This window comes from Drosophila nasuta, chromosome 2L (genome assembly GCF_023558535.2).
Source record: "Drosophila nasuta strain 15112-1781.00 chromosome 2L, ASM2355853v1, whole genome shotgun sequence".
NCBI lineage: Eukaryota > Metazoa > Arthropoda > Insecta > Diptera > Drosophilidae > Drosophila > Drosophila nasuta.
The window spans coordinates 27,906,241-27,920,558 of record NC_083455.1 but is presented as its reverse complement, the minus strand read 5'-3'; the positions used below and the strand labels follow the sequence as shown (position 1 = coordinate 27,920,558).

The 14,318-nt window shown below is 42.5% G+C and overlaps 1 protein-coding gene across 1 annotated transcript in view; it reads right to left on the bottom strand.

Annotated features, from left to right (window-relative positions):
• Positions 1-14,318, bottom strand: part of LOC132792522 (zinc finger protein ush) — a 60,913-nt gene that overhangs the window by 14,034 nt on the left and 32,561 nt on the right. Inside the window, exon 2 of the mRNA XM_060801971.1 lies at positions 3,390-3,434. Coding sequence (XP_060657954.1) covers positions 3,390-3,434 — 45 coding nt within the window. The remainder of the gene's footprint in view (positions 1-3,389; positions 3,435-14,318) is intronic.

The following is a 14,318-nucleotide window of genomic DNA, read 5'->3' as shown; positions in this document are numbered from 1 at the left end:
CGAAGGGGCAGCAGAAGGAAGGTAGCTCACTTAGCGCCATTAGAAGACAGGCAGCGGCAGCCAAGCTGAGTTGAGCTGAGTTGAGCTGAGCTGAGTTGAGCGAAGCTAACCAAGAGCTAACCACAAAAACGCTGCCAACAACAAGCAACAAAAGAGCAAACGAGGCCAGGACAGCAGCAGCGGAGGAGTACGGGGGGAGCAACAGGAGGACAGGAGGACAGGCTTTTGCTCTCGACTCTCGACTGTGGCTTTGGCCCTGGGCTTTTGGGGTCTCTGTGGTCTGGGGTGCACTGCAAGTATGCAATTCGGCCAGATAAGCCGAAGCATTCATGAATTTTACAGATAAAAACCCCACACACACACACACATATACAGAGAGTGTGCGGTGGGGAGTGAGGGGAGGCGAGAGTGAGATATAGAGCTTGTAGATGCGCTTACAGTACATTGCACAGCAGCAACACCAACAACAGCAACAACAACATCAAATTCAACAACAGCAGCAGCAGCAGCAAATGAAGAGCATCAAACCTAAGCAACAACAACAACAACAGTAGCTAACACTATGGTAACAACAGTTACGAGTTACAACAACAATAAGAATAGCAACAACAACCACAACAACACCAACTACAACAGCAACGAGAACAACAAATGCAAGGTTGACTCGGTGGGCGGCAACAGCAAAAATCAGCCAGAATAACAGAACAAGTTCTTTAGGGAATCAGCACTACTAGCAAATACCCTATAATCTTCAGTTACTAAATATCTTCCTTACTCAAAATGTAGCCTAGTTTTACACTGAAAAAAAATTGTAAAATCTAGATTTTGGTCTAGTCAAGAATATGAAAATCTCAATGTTAGGAAACACATCTTGATTTCAAGAACATTTGATATAAGACTCAAGTTCTTATTAATAAAAGGAAACAACTTAAAAGTTTAAAGACTTATCTTATTAGAAGATCAAAAAACTACATTCCTGATTCTAGAAATTGGTCTTTTGTTCAGTGTTTATGTTAATTTAAGATAACGTTTTGGGGGCAGTGCGAGCAAAACTTTATAATCAATATTATTTATGAAATATCAATTGAGTCGTTATCACTTATTTGTCCGTTGACAACGAGGAATTCCCCAATGATTAAGTGAATATTCGCCAGCTTTATCTAAGTTTGTTGTTAGAAAGAGTCTACGTTAAACTTGCGAAAACATTTTAAAATGTTTGCAATACGAACTGTTAAATACATTAAAATACGTGAAATTAGCTCTATTCTTGATTGATGTCAATTAATTAAATTATTATTTTCCGCAGAATAATTAATTATCTATTCGATATAAGCACTCTAGAAGTTTAATGAAATTACTTGAGATATTTGAAATGTTAGATTTCCGATTGTCAAAACTTAATTACAGTTGTTAAAAGCGACAATCAACTGCTTTTGAAATGAGAAATCTATAAGTAAAATCAGAATATTTGAGATATTGTTTAAAACTGTATTTCTTACAGAAATGCACTTTATTCTAAGCTGTTCAATTTGAAAACCTGAGTAGAACTTTGACTTTATATACAGTATAGAACTGTATTTCAAAAATCTAAGTAATACTTTACATACAGTATATTGGATTAGCATGTCAAAAGTGAACATTATTACTTGATAATCACGAAGCTACTTAAGGGGGGAAGATGCCAAGCTGACGCTATAGCTGGCATGCCCCGGCAGGTGGCACTTAAATAGAATTCAAGCGCACACAAAAGGCAAAAGTTGTGAGCGGCGGCGAAGAAGGCAAGGAGAGGGGTAGAAGAAGGGCAGCACGGGGTGACCGATGGACGGGGTGGAGCGGGCGTGAGGGGCGACAAAAGGAATGTGACTCTGCGTTTTGCCATACTTTTTTGTTTGTCGTTGCTGCTGCTGCAGACCGACCAGCAACCAGCAACAACAGCCACAGCAGCAGCAGCAGCCAAGGCAGCGGCAGCGTTGCCATGGAGTGTCAACAGCTAGATAAAGATTAGCGCAGACAAACGCCCACTTTTGGCGGCACTGTTACGCCCACTTGGCCACTCTTGTTGTCTCTGTGCTCCAGTCGCAGTCCGTCTCTCCGTCTGTCTGTTTGTCTGTCTGTCCGTCCGCTGGCTTGTCTGTGTGTGGCTGCTGCAAATCTTTCACTGACGCAGCACAAAAAAGGCCACGTGGAAGGGAAGATAGAGGAGCCTGCTGGCTGAGGGGGATTATTAATGATGAATGCTTGAGAAGGCAGCGAAATGGCGTGGAATGTCGAGCGCTAGCTCCCGACGCTTCTCCTCTCTCCTCTCTCGCATCTCGACTGAAAGGTCGCAGGTTGACCAGCCACAAAACGGACTAACTGAAGCAGCGTCCTCGACTGTCTGCTTCTTGTATCTGCTGCTGCTGCTGCTGGTTGCAAACATCATCATCATCAGAGTTTAGAGAGGGTTGTGGGTGGTGGAAGGGTGCTTGGCTGCTTCATAAACTCAGTTGCTGCTGCGTTGACATTGTGGATGATTATGAAGTGATACGAAATTGATGCCGATGATGATGCCAGTTAAGTCACAACACGCACACAACTTGACAGGGGTCGGGGAGGGGGGCGAAGAAGAAGAAGATAGGGTTGCTTTGGTTATTCCATCATTTCCTGTACTGCCCAAAAAAAAAGGGGTTGTCAACTGTCATCAGAGTCGCCCTCTCTCCGTCTCTCTTCCTCTCAGCAAAGGGTTCGCACTTAGTTGAGGTGTCAAAATCGCAACCGCACTCCCAGAGGCCGCAGCTTAAGCGAGCCCTCCAGACGTGGGCTAGAGGATTGAGTCAGGGACAGGGGCAGGGGCAGGAGCTGGGAGTGTGGCATAGACTGAGGATTGCGGCTTTTGGCATTGACTTTCCAAGCGACCAATCATCGCATTTCGCTTGGCACTGCACAGATAAAGAGCAATTGCCACGAATATTATATTAGAAGGACCTCATCACTCCTCTGTCTCCCCCTCTTCCCTTCCCCCTTCACCCCTTTCCCCTTGCCTCCCTGGATATGAAAGCAGATTAAATTTTTATTGGCAAAATATCAGCAGCATGCAGGAGGACGAAACACACACACACAGAGATACTCACTCACACACACACACATTCATACACTGAGTCACATTTATTATTGGCATTAACGGACGGGTTATGTGTCTGCCTCTGGTTCGGATTTCGCTTTCGCCCCTGACTGCAAACTGATAACAGTTTTAGCCACTTCCCAGGGAGACGGACGTTCAGCGCTTAGCGGCTTAGCAAATGGCCCATAGAGTGAAGGGGTAAGGGACATGGACATGGACAGAGACAGAAGCAAGGGGCGGGACAATTGACAATTGACATTTGAATTCGATTTGGGCGCTTGACACTCACCTCTGCTGTCGACGGTCATCTCTTCTGTGGTATCGGAACAATCTCCTGCAAGATAAAGAAAAGCGACAGTTGCAATCAATTCGAATAAGTAAAGTAAATAATTACAGTCATTGAAAATTAATCAATATGCAATTTGTTTGCCAGTTCATTTTGCAATTAACCCAAGCTCAAAAGTAATTTGACCTATCATTATGCAATTATTACTCATGCTAATAGCTGCTATTTCTTGTCGGATCTGTTGTGATAATAGCTTTGAGATTGTATAGCATTAACATATTTAGTTGAAGTTCTTGTTAGAAATAGTTGCAAGAGACTTCGAGAGTTACTTTGTAGTAGCTGGTTGACAATCTGGTATATTTTGCACTATACGGAATATATCGAATGTAGTACTATATAAGTATACCAAATATGTATATGGTTTAGTATATTTTTAGTATTTTGTGGTATATTAATTTGGTATATCTTAAGAATAATAATACTGTAGTTACTTTGGCTGACAATCTGGTATATTTTGCACTATACGGAATATATCGAATGTAGTACTATATAAATATACCAAATATGTATATGGTTTGGTATATTCTCAGTATTTTTGTGGTATATTAATTTTGTATATCTTAAGAATAATATACTGCAGTTGCTTTGGCTGACAATCTTTTGTTCACAATGCATTGTGCAATGGTATATTTTGAATATAGTACTATATCAATATAATAAATATAGTATTTGGTATATTTTTAGTGTTTTTGCGGTATATCACTTCTCTTTCTCTCTCTCTCTCCACACCTCTCTTTCTATCTCTTAATATGCTTTTTATCCAATATTTGTGTTTTATCCAACCAAAAATTGAATGCGTATTAAGCGCATACAAAAAATAACCAATTAATAATCTTGTATTATTAATTTCGTATCTTGCAAATGAATATCGAATAATCAATATCGAGTGTTGAATGTGTGCACTGGGTTATTCAATATTATTCGTGTTATTCATAAAACGCTGCTAAATACATAATAAAATATTGTTGTGCACAATAATTGCTTCGAGTGAAAACAATGTGAGTCCCGCCGTTGCTGTTCGAGTTGCTGTGATTGTTGTGGTTGCTGCTGTGATTGTTGTTGTTGCTGCTGCTGTTGTTGTTGTTATTCATATCGCAATCGTATCTGTTAAGTACGCACAACACAACGCAACACAATTCAAGACAACAAAACACAGGCCAATACAACGCCCGGTTTCAACGCCAGCTCAGTAGCCAAAGCCAAAACCAAAGCCGTAGTCCAACTCGGGTTTAGCTATGGATATAGCCAAGACGCAGACGAAGACCAAGAGCATGTTCAAGTCCAAGTCCAAGCTCGTGTTGATGTTGTTGTTGTGGTTTTCTCGTTTTGATTATATTTCGCTGATATTCACTTCAAGGAATTATAATAACAATAATAACAACAATCCGCAGAATTCCTCCGTTTTTATTTCTCCTTCGTTCGCCAGATTGTAGATATCACACACACACACACACACATGCATACACTCACACACACAGGCACATGTGAGGCAAGGAATGAATGTGTAGCCACACAGCGTAGATAGTCGACTGATAAGCAAAAGCAAAAGCTGCCTCAGCTGCCGCTGGGATAACTTGGGATAGCTTGTGAAGGCGGCTCTTTCGGTCAGCACGGTGGGGAAGAGTCGAAGGGGAGTTAACCCTTGCAACGTGTGTGTTTCGAAAAAGAGGGAGACAGAGAGAAAGAGAGAGAGAGAGAATGTCCGGTGGCTCACCCACGGGATCGTCTCACCTTTTGTTGCTGCTGCTGCTGTTGTTGTTTGAGTGCTGATCATGGCTATTAGTCAACGCTTCTTGTATCCACTTTGACGTTGAATGGGGGCTTTAAGAGTGGGGGAGTTATAGGGGGAGGGGTGGCTTTAGTGGGTGGCTGGCAACGAATGTTTTGCCTCACTTTTTCTTAGTTTTGCTTGCTCATTTCTTTCGTGGCTCTTGGCGCATTTTCGATTGCACTCACAATATTCATATTCACATATTCACTTGGCACTCACTCGCGTTGATTGACTGCGTTGCTGATTGAGTGATTGACTCTACGACTCTGCTTTCGGCATTCGCGGCGTAGCGTCGAGCTTCGTTCGTTCGTTGCTGCTCGCTTCGCGTTCTACGGCAAACTGACAAACGCAGCCCAAAGCAGAGCAGAGCAGTCGACGGCACTCGAGACGGCAGAGCAGAGAGCGGAGAGTGGAGAGTGTGGAGAGCGGAGAGCAGCGAGAGTCGAGCGACGACACGAGACGAGAGTTGAGCAGGCGCTGAGTAATGAAATTTTGTGCTGTCTCTCTGCCTGCTGTCTGTCCGTCTGTCTGCCTGTCGTTGTGTATCTGTGAGATACAAAGATACCGAGGCCAGCCGAATAACGACGACGACGACGTCGACAGCGACGCTGGCAGCGCCACACAGCTGATGTTTGTTGATGACTCGCAATGACTGCGACTTGTCCGTCTCCGTCTCCTTCTCCCTTTTTGCTGGTTTGGTTTGCTGGTGGTAAAGTTGTTTATCTTTCATTTGCCAGTCTGCCAGTTGAGTCTATCTGCCAGCCCTATCAGCCAGTCAGCCAGCCATCCAGTCAGCCTTCCTAGCAGTCCTATTCCCAGGTCTCCGCAGTCCCAGCAGTCGAGGTCTCTGCGTCGTCTTTTTGGATTCGTATCTGTATCCGACACACACACACTGACACACACACTCGCACTCGCTTTGCTCGCTCGCCGGTTGACTGCCAACTGAAATAAGATATCTCGCTGCTGCGCTCGAGCTTCCTTCGCAGCCACAAAACAGCAACAACAGCAACAACGACAACAACGAACGTCGTTCGAAATTATTCGAAACAAAAACTGATAAAGCACTGATAAGAGCGCAGCGCGGCGCGCAGTTAGATAACATCGACCAACCAGCCACAGTCAGCGAGACTCACAGACACACGACAGAGGGGCAAGCCAACTGGTTGGCAGCAGAGGCAAGCAGAGGCAGCCGGCGAGGCAAGGCCCGAGGCAGCCAACCAGCAGCAACAAACGGATAGCAAGAGCGAGAGAGAGACACACATGAATAAAATAAGAGAGAGAGAGAGCGAGAGATACGCATACAGTTGCAATTTGGAGGCAGTGTGCGCTGTGCACTTACAGATACAGATACATCTATACACAGCTACAGCTACAAAGATACATTCAACAAAGCCACTGCGTGTGTGTGTGTGTGTGTGTGTGAGAGATGCTTGAATGCGATATCGCGTCGTACGGCTAATGGAATTCTGATTATTGCTTAGTGATAAGCGTTTTGTGTTTAATTGTATCTGTGTATCTGTATCTGTTTTTGGCTCTGCACTGCAAGAAAACAGGGTTGAGTGTATACGCGCAGCCCCAAAAACAAAGATACATTCAAAGCAGAGACAGTCTGTCGTTGTCCATGTCGATGTTGCTTCAGTTGCTGCTGCTGCTTCAGTTGCTGCTGTTATCACCCCTTTTGTGTGGCCTTCCATCGAGCAGAGTTCATTTCCTGCAGTGGCCAACAGTCCCCAGCTAACACCTGCCCCAATCCACACCCCCCTGCCCCTTCCTATTGTACTCCTCTCCCCTCGTTTATAGCCATTGCCATTCTCATTGCCATCATCCTCATCGAGTTGGCTTCAGCTTTAGCTTTGGCTTTGGCGCTTTTCAGTTTTCATTGTGTTTATCAGCGAGCGTTGATCTATTTTAATGTTGCTTTGCCTTCACCTCCCCCGGCTCCACACACACATACACACTCATCCTGTCTCCCTCTCTTGCTTTGTCTGTCTCACTCTGCTTCGTTGTTCGCTTTATCGCGCGCTTTTATCGGCGTTTGGTTTATTTCATTTGCCTGGCAGCTTTTGCAGATGCAAAACGTTTGCCAGATGTTTATCAGTGTGCCCACAACGCGCTCTCTCTCTCTCTCTCGCACACACACACACTAACACACTCTTTGCTTGCATTTACACATTCTCTCTCTTGGCTTGCATTTTCTCTCAATCAGCTGTGTTCGCTGCTTGCGTTGACTGCGACTGCATTGGCGACGCTGACGTCGACTGCGACTGCATTTGCCATGTTGCGCATGCGTTGTTCGCCAACACCCGCTTCACCTACCCCTTCCTCTGTCCTCTCCCCTCTGCGCTCTTTGCTAGTTCCCCTCCCTTCAACGACGATTATCTCGTTTGCCATTGTTGACTTTTAATTAGATTCATTAAACGTGCCGCTTGCCGCTTGCCGCCGCTGCCGACGTCGTCGTGTTGCCACGCACTTCACCCTCCACCCTTACGCCCTTCTCTCTCCCCTTAACCGTGCCAGTCGAAACCTTTCACAATACCCTTCAGAAAGCTGCACTCAATTGTGACAGCTCTTGGAGAACCGCAACAGATCATAACTGACTTTTTTACAATAGATTTCAGTTGTAAAAGCTTACCAATTAAGGGTCGAAAATCAAATTCAATGCAATGCAATTTCAAATATTCAATAACTCGTTTAGCGGCCTCAACTGAAACTGAACAAACTGCTAAGCTATGAAATTTGAAACGAGAAGCAAACGATTTTTGGGATAATTTATATAGTTGAAGTTTAGCGAACATGTTAAATAACTTATAGGTGGCCCATAAGTGCAAATTGTGCATAGCGAAGTGGCGGGTAAGCGAGATATGGACAGCCTTAAAGAATAAGTATGGAATTTTTAAAATATTGAATGAGCCAATAATACAATTTTAACTTATATATAGTTAACCTATAGTATTAATGAATCAGTTTATCATCTATATTATCTATCATTTAAAAGCAGTTCTATTTAATAAATTTATGTCTCATTTATATCATCACTTTACTAAATGAGTGTATTCTAGTCAAGAGTGTCTAAAAGTCGACTTGGGTCTGTCCTGTTTTGACTGCTTTCTTGTTATTCTGAATAAATTTTCACATTCACATTTGGTGGGTGTTTTTGAGCCCGAGTTCGAGGCTGGAGTTGGAGTCGAGAGTCGGGAGTTTATGCAGCGATAAACACTTCATGCGTGAATATCTGCAAAAGGTTTTTGATAAATGTGCTTAACATTGTTAATGTTTTATTGCAGTTGTTGTTGTGTTGTGTTGTTTTCTGTTGCTGTTGTTCATAGGCTGATGAACTACCAAAGCAGGGAATGCAGTGGCGACAGTGGCTCACCTCAGTTCTCTCTCTCTCTCTTTGCTTGCTGTCAGCTGTGGCTCAACTGTAGGCAATTGTTTTGCAATTATGTAGATGTTAAGTACAGTATGCTGTCTCTCAATCTCTCTCTCTCTCTCTCTCTCTGTCACTCTTTCGCTTTCCTAGATGTGTGTCATTGTTGTTACGTGCTCATTTATTGGCATAAATATGGAAGGTAAGTAAAGCCAGATCTACGTTGCCCGATTAATGGACGCAACTCTATGGAAAGCGGCTTACAAAATGGAGTTAATTATAGGCTATTGGGACTGCCGAATACCCTGTAGTTAACTTTCTTATGGCACTCAAGTATATTTCTGATACCCTCTAAATATCTAATTTTCATTGAGAATGCATGACTTCGCTTAGTTTTCAGCTTCTTTCTGTCATCTGATGTCGAATATCAATAATGACTGGTAGATTATACAAATCTGTTAAGCATCTCCCAGATTTAATACCTAGGAATCAACTAAAAAGGAAAATATAATTTGAAGTTTGTTTTCTGCCGCACTGCTATTTCAATGTTCACAGTTGTATATATTAAATTAAAATATAATTTACATAATTTTCTTGAATGGTTCCATTATTAGTAAAAAACTCCATCACTATTCTAACAACTTTTTCTTCTTCTTTTCCCTCGCTCGTTTCTTGTTCACTCTATTCGAATTCTGCCTTATTTTCTGCCTCATTTACAGGGTATGCAATTATGCTGCAAATCATGTTGTTATTATTGCCGTTGAGTTTTTGTTGTAATTGCTGTTGCTGCTGCAATTGCAAATGACGCAGCACACACACACAGAGGCACACCCGCTTCACACACACACACACACACTCACACGCTAGAGAGCGACCCGAAGCGACCTCGATATGGCAGAGTCTCGAGAGAGGAGGCGAGGTGAATTCGGTTCAGAGAGCTCAACACTCAACACTTTTCGAGTCTTGAGTCTCAAGTCTCGAGCGCAGATGCAAAACACTGATAAGATCCTGCTGCTGATAACAGTTTGCCGCTGCTGCTGCGGCCGTCGCAGTTTGGGGGTTATTTTCGACTGTTGTTGAGGTTGTTGTTGTTGTTGCATTTGTTGTTTTTCCACACGCTGCCGAGTCGCGTTATTTCATTTCGTTCGCCTCGCAGATGCGTCGTTAAGATTAGCAAAAGCAGCATTTTCTCGTTGTTTCTGTTGTTGTTGTTATTGCTGTTGTTGTTGCTGTGGCAAAGCATATAAAAAAGGGAAACAAAACAACAAACAGCCAAAAACATTTATCAAGAAATAAATCTACTTGAGTTGAGTTTTTTTTTTCTTTGCTTCACTTTTTGTTTTCTGCTGTTTTGTGGCACAACTTGTTGTTGTTGATTTCGTTGTTGTTGCAGTTGTTGTAACTTGAAACTTGCACATTGAAACCGAGCTTAATCACCAGGGGAATGCTGAGCTGCAGATAGAGTATATCTCTATATCTCTCATCTCTCTTCTCTCGCTCTCTGAGAGTCTTGTGTAATCTCATAATGTGCGCTGTGTTTGCTCAACTCCAACCTTGAGAGCAGTTGCTTACATCTTTCCCCCCCCTTCTGTATCTCTGTGCCACAGCAGGTGGCAAGTGGCAGGACCATCCTCTGCATATTTATGAAGCGTCGACACCTTGAATGACTTCATTGTAATCAAATTAAATCAATTAACATGGGCACAAGGTGTGAGGCGCGTCGTCTCGCCTCGCCTCGTCTCGCCCACGTTGCTTGCCACTAAGTGTGGCAACGACTTTCACAGCGCCTTCTTTAATCGGGCAATCAATCAAAATGATTTAAATTTCATGTCGCGTATCTGAGGCAGTCCAAAGTTGCCAAGCTAAGCTCGCTGCCAAAGATTAAGAACTCTCCCCTTCCTCCTCTTTCTCTCTCTCTCTCTCTCTCTGTCTATTTCTGACTCCCTCACAATGCGTAGTAATTATTCCTCACTCTCCCAAAAGGCAAACTCCGTTTGGAATATCTTGAGCATAAATTTCTTCGCAGCTAATCACACTGAGCGAGCTCAAGTCTGCTCTGCATATGTATTAATGAGTTTATGTAATTGTATTAGTGCCACGCTATGTTTACATTGACTATTCTTAAAGCTCTTGAAAGCTTTACATCTGTGTGAAGCGTACGTGATGAAAAGGAAACTTATTTAAATTTGAAATGTTTTGAACAAGATCTCAATACTAAATAATAAAGTTATTTAGAATTCAAATATTTAGACCGCATTAAATTCAATACTTCATTATTTGTAGATTGATTTCAATGAATTTTCACATTAAACTTAACACTTGTGTATGAAATGAACTTCATAAGTTGGAGGAACATTTTAAACTTCAAATAGTTCCTAAGAAAAACCTTTATACTTGATACTTCAAAGGAAGTAAAAAAGATTTTAAATCATATAATATTCAAAATTAAATATGGAAAGTGCTTTTAAAAGTCGGTCGAATAAATTCACATTTAATTTTATGGAAATTCTTTGAATGTATTACATTTTTTTGTCTTAGTGAACTTGCAAAATAAAAAGCTAACTTCAAGCCACTTTAAAAGATCCCTAAGAATATTCTGAGACTTTAAATGGATTAATACGCTTATGCTGTTAATATTTATGAAAAGACTTTCACAAAATATAACAGACTTGAAAAATGATGCTTTATATTTAATACTGTCACCACAGCTGTCTGAATTCTTTAAAAGTAATATAATTATAATGAACTTTGAAATATCAATGCTAATTTCAAACATATTTAACCCGAAGAATATCCTTGTACTTCAAGGGAGGTTAAGTGCATATGATTGAATTGGAAGGAACACTCGCGATATCTATTGAAACAATCTCTGCTGATAATGGCAGCAATATCTCAGCTGTCTATTGACTGTGTGAGTGGGTTTCATTAGAAAAGATGGCAGCTATAAATAATAAATAGCTAAAGGAGCTCGACGGGGATTGAGGAAGAGTGGATTATATTGCTAAGCGCTTTATGATTGATGCATTTTCAGTCGTCATTTCAGTTTTATTGAACTCTTGAAAAAGCGAAAAACGAATAGGAATATTTGTTGTTGCTAGTTGTTGTCCGTCAGTCAGTCAGTCAGTCAGTGAGCGGGCTCTAAGTGGTCATAAAATATGCTTAATGCATCAGGAAGCCGGCGCTATGCGGGTGCAGACTAAAAAAGAAGAGGAGAGACGAGTGCGGGTTTCATCGGATTGCACCCCTTAACTGAACCAAGCCAAACCAAACCGAACCGAACTTAACTGAAACGTAAACGTAAACATCGTAAAACGTAAAATGTTATCTGTCGACCAGGCCGAGGTCTGCTGCCTCTTTTCGGCCTTGCAACGAAACGCGGCTCACTCGATTCAGTCAGTCAGTCAGTCATTCCATCCGTCTGTCTGTCCGTCCGTCAGTTCAGTCAGCCGTTGGTAAGTGCGAGATTAAAATATTGGATAAGGCGACAGCGGCAGCAGAAGTGCACAGAAATGCGATAACAAAAATGAAAATGGAAATGGAAACGTTCCTTATGGCCTCTGATGCCATCGTCGTCGTCGTCGTCGTCGTCATCGTCGTTGCTTTCGAAATATTTTTGCGTTATCGACATCGCCTGCTTTGAATACACGGTCTCTTCCGTCTCCATCTCCCTCTCCCTCTATCTCCTTCCCTGTCTGTCTGTCTGCTGTTGCCGTAAGTGAGTGATAAACACGAGTTATCGCATCAATTAGTTCGGCGTCAAGTTGACGTCGTTAAAAGCAGCACAACACAAAACACAAAGCCGAGGCCAAAAAGCGAGAACGAGACAGAACCTATCGCTCTCTTTGTCCCTCCTTCGCCAGGGCCACAACAACAGCGAAAGTCAAAAACGCAGCCATAAAACCCAAATCGAAAACTGTCTCCTCGAGTCTCGAAATCGAATTCGAGACGCGGGCGCGACGCTTACAAAGTGTCAATGATCCTATAACCGATATTGCGATGACTCCGTCTTCGACCACGCCTCCGTCGTCTACGCCTCATCATCAGCATCTTCGACGTCGCCATACGCAAATTGAGGGCAGTCAAAAGTGCCTTTTAAAACAGTAAACGTTTCTTCTTTTTTTCTTTCCTCTTCCGATCTGACGCCAGCATTAAATGAGCAAGACACAGGTAGAAAATTATTGCGGGAGAGCGGAGAGGAAGCTAGACAATAATTCACAAATTAAAATTGCGTTAGAACAAAACGGTTTTTCGGGACTCTCGAGACGCGTCGCCAGCATCAAATGAGCATGGGACAGACGAACAGCATCAGAGGGACAAGCATGAATCATTCAGTATTCAACATTCAACATTCCGCATTCACTATTCACTTTTTAGTCTGTGCCATCGACTGCTGAGATGCAGATAGAGCACACGCCGCAACCAAAGCTAATTGCCGTATTGGCAAAAAGGACATCTACCTGCCCCTCTCTTCCTCTCTCTCTCTCTTTCTTTCATGATGCTGCTCAGTTCGTCATCTACTTGTTTCAGCCTGTCAACGGCTTCAGTGCGTCGAGATCTTGAGTGGATAACGGGTCGGCATCGGCATCGACGACGACGGCGTCGCCCCGCTATCGCAGCCGGAAGTGCCATCATAAAAGGAAGGTGCAATAAAAATATTTTACACGCCCCAGCCACATTCGCATCCATTCACATTCGCCTCGTCGGGTGCCTAACCCTCCGACTACCGCTTGATCAGCCAGAGACTCACAAAACGACGATGTCAATTGGCCTCAAGAATGAGCTGCAGCAACAGCAGAAGTAGCTCTGACGAATCTTGTATACCCTTCTTAGTAGTGAGAGTTACAGAGAGGGACTTAAAAATAATGAATATACTTACAGATATACTTACAGATAAAATATATAGAACACAGATCGAAATCATCAGATAAAACTCACCTATAAAGATAGAGAAGAAAGAAATGTATTAGAAATGTTGTATGACTAATAATCTTAAACCAAAAATTTTGAATTTAATGAGACATTTTTACTATAGTATAACTATTAACTGAAAATATTTGTAATATCCCAGATAAAAATTTATTTTATACTATAAATTTATTAATAGCATTAACATAATAACATTAACATATTGTGAATTGAAATTTAGCATTGCAAAATAATGCTTTCCGCATCGAAATTAAAACCTTGAAATGAATGTTTTAAAATTAAAATTTCACTGACTTTTTAGCTTATCTAGTAAATTCCCGAAGCTTCTTCTTGTAGGACAACTGTCATTCGATTGACAGACAAACATTATTGAAATGTCAAGCGACTTTTTGAGTGAAGAGAGCAAAACAATGTCTCAGTCTTATTCACATTCAGAGTCTCAGTCAACGTCTCTTTCTTCGTCGCCGTCTCCATGTGCGCCGCATGTGATGACAGTGAAGCTGACAAGATGAGGGTGCCACACAACAAGGCTCAAGGCAGCGGCAAAGAGGAAGAGGAAGAGAAGGAAGAAGAGTGGGGGAGGAGAAGCAAGAAGACAACAGAGGCAACATCGGAAACGTTGCTCTCTCTCACTTGGCGTTGCTTATCAGTGCGCATTCCTTTTCAGTTTCGCATTGTTGCCTGCCATTTGTTGTGCGAGTGTTTGAGTGACAATGAAGAGGGGAAACAGGAGCGAGGGGGGAAGACAGGCTGTGTGTGTGTGTGTGCTCCAAGTGGCAGCGTGTGAATCATGACCCAAAGTGTCAGG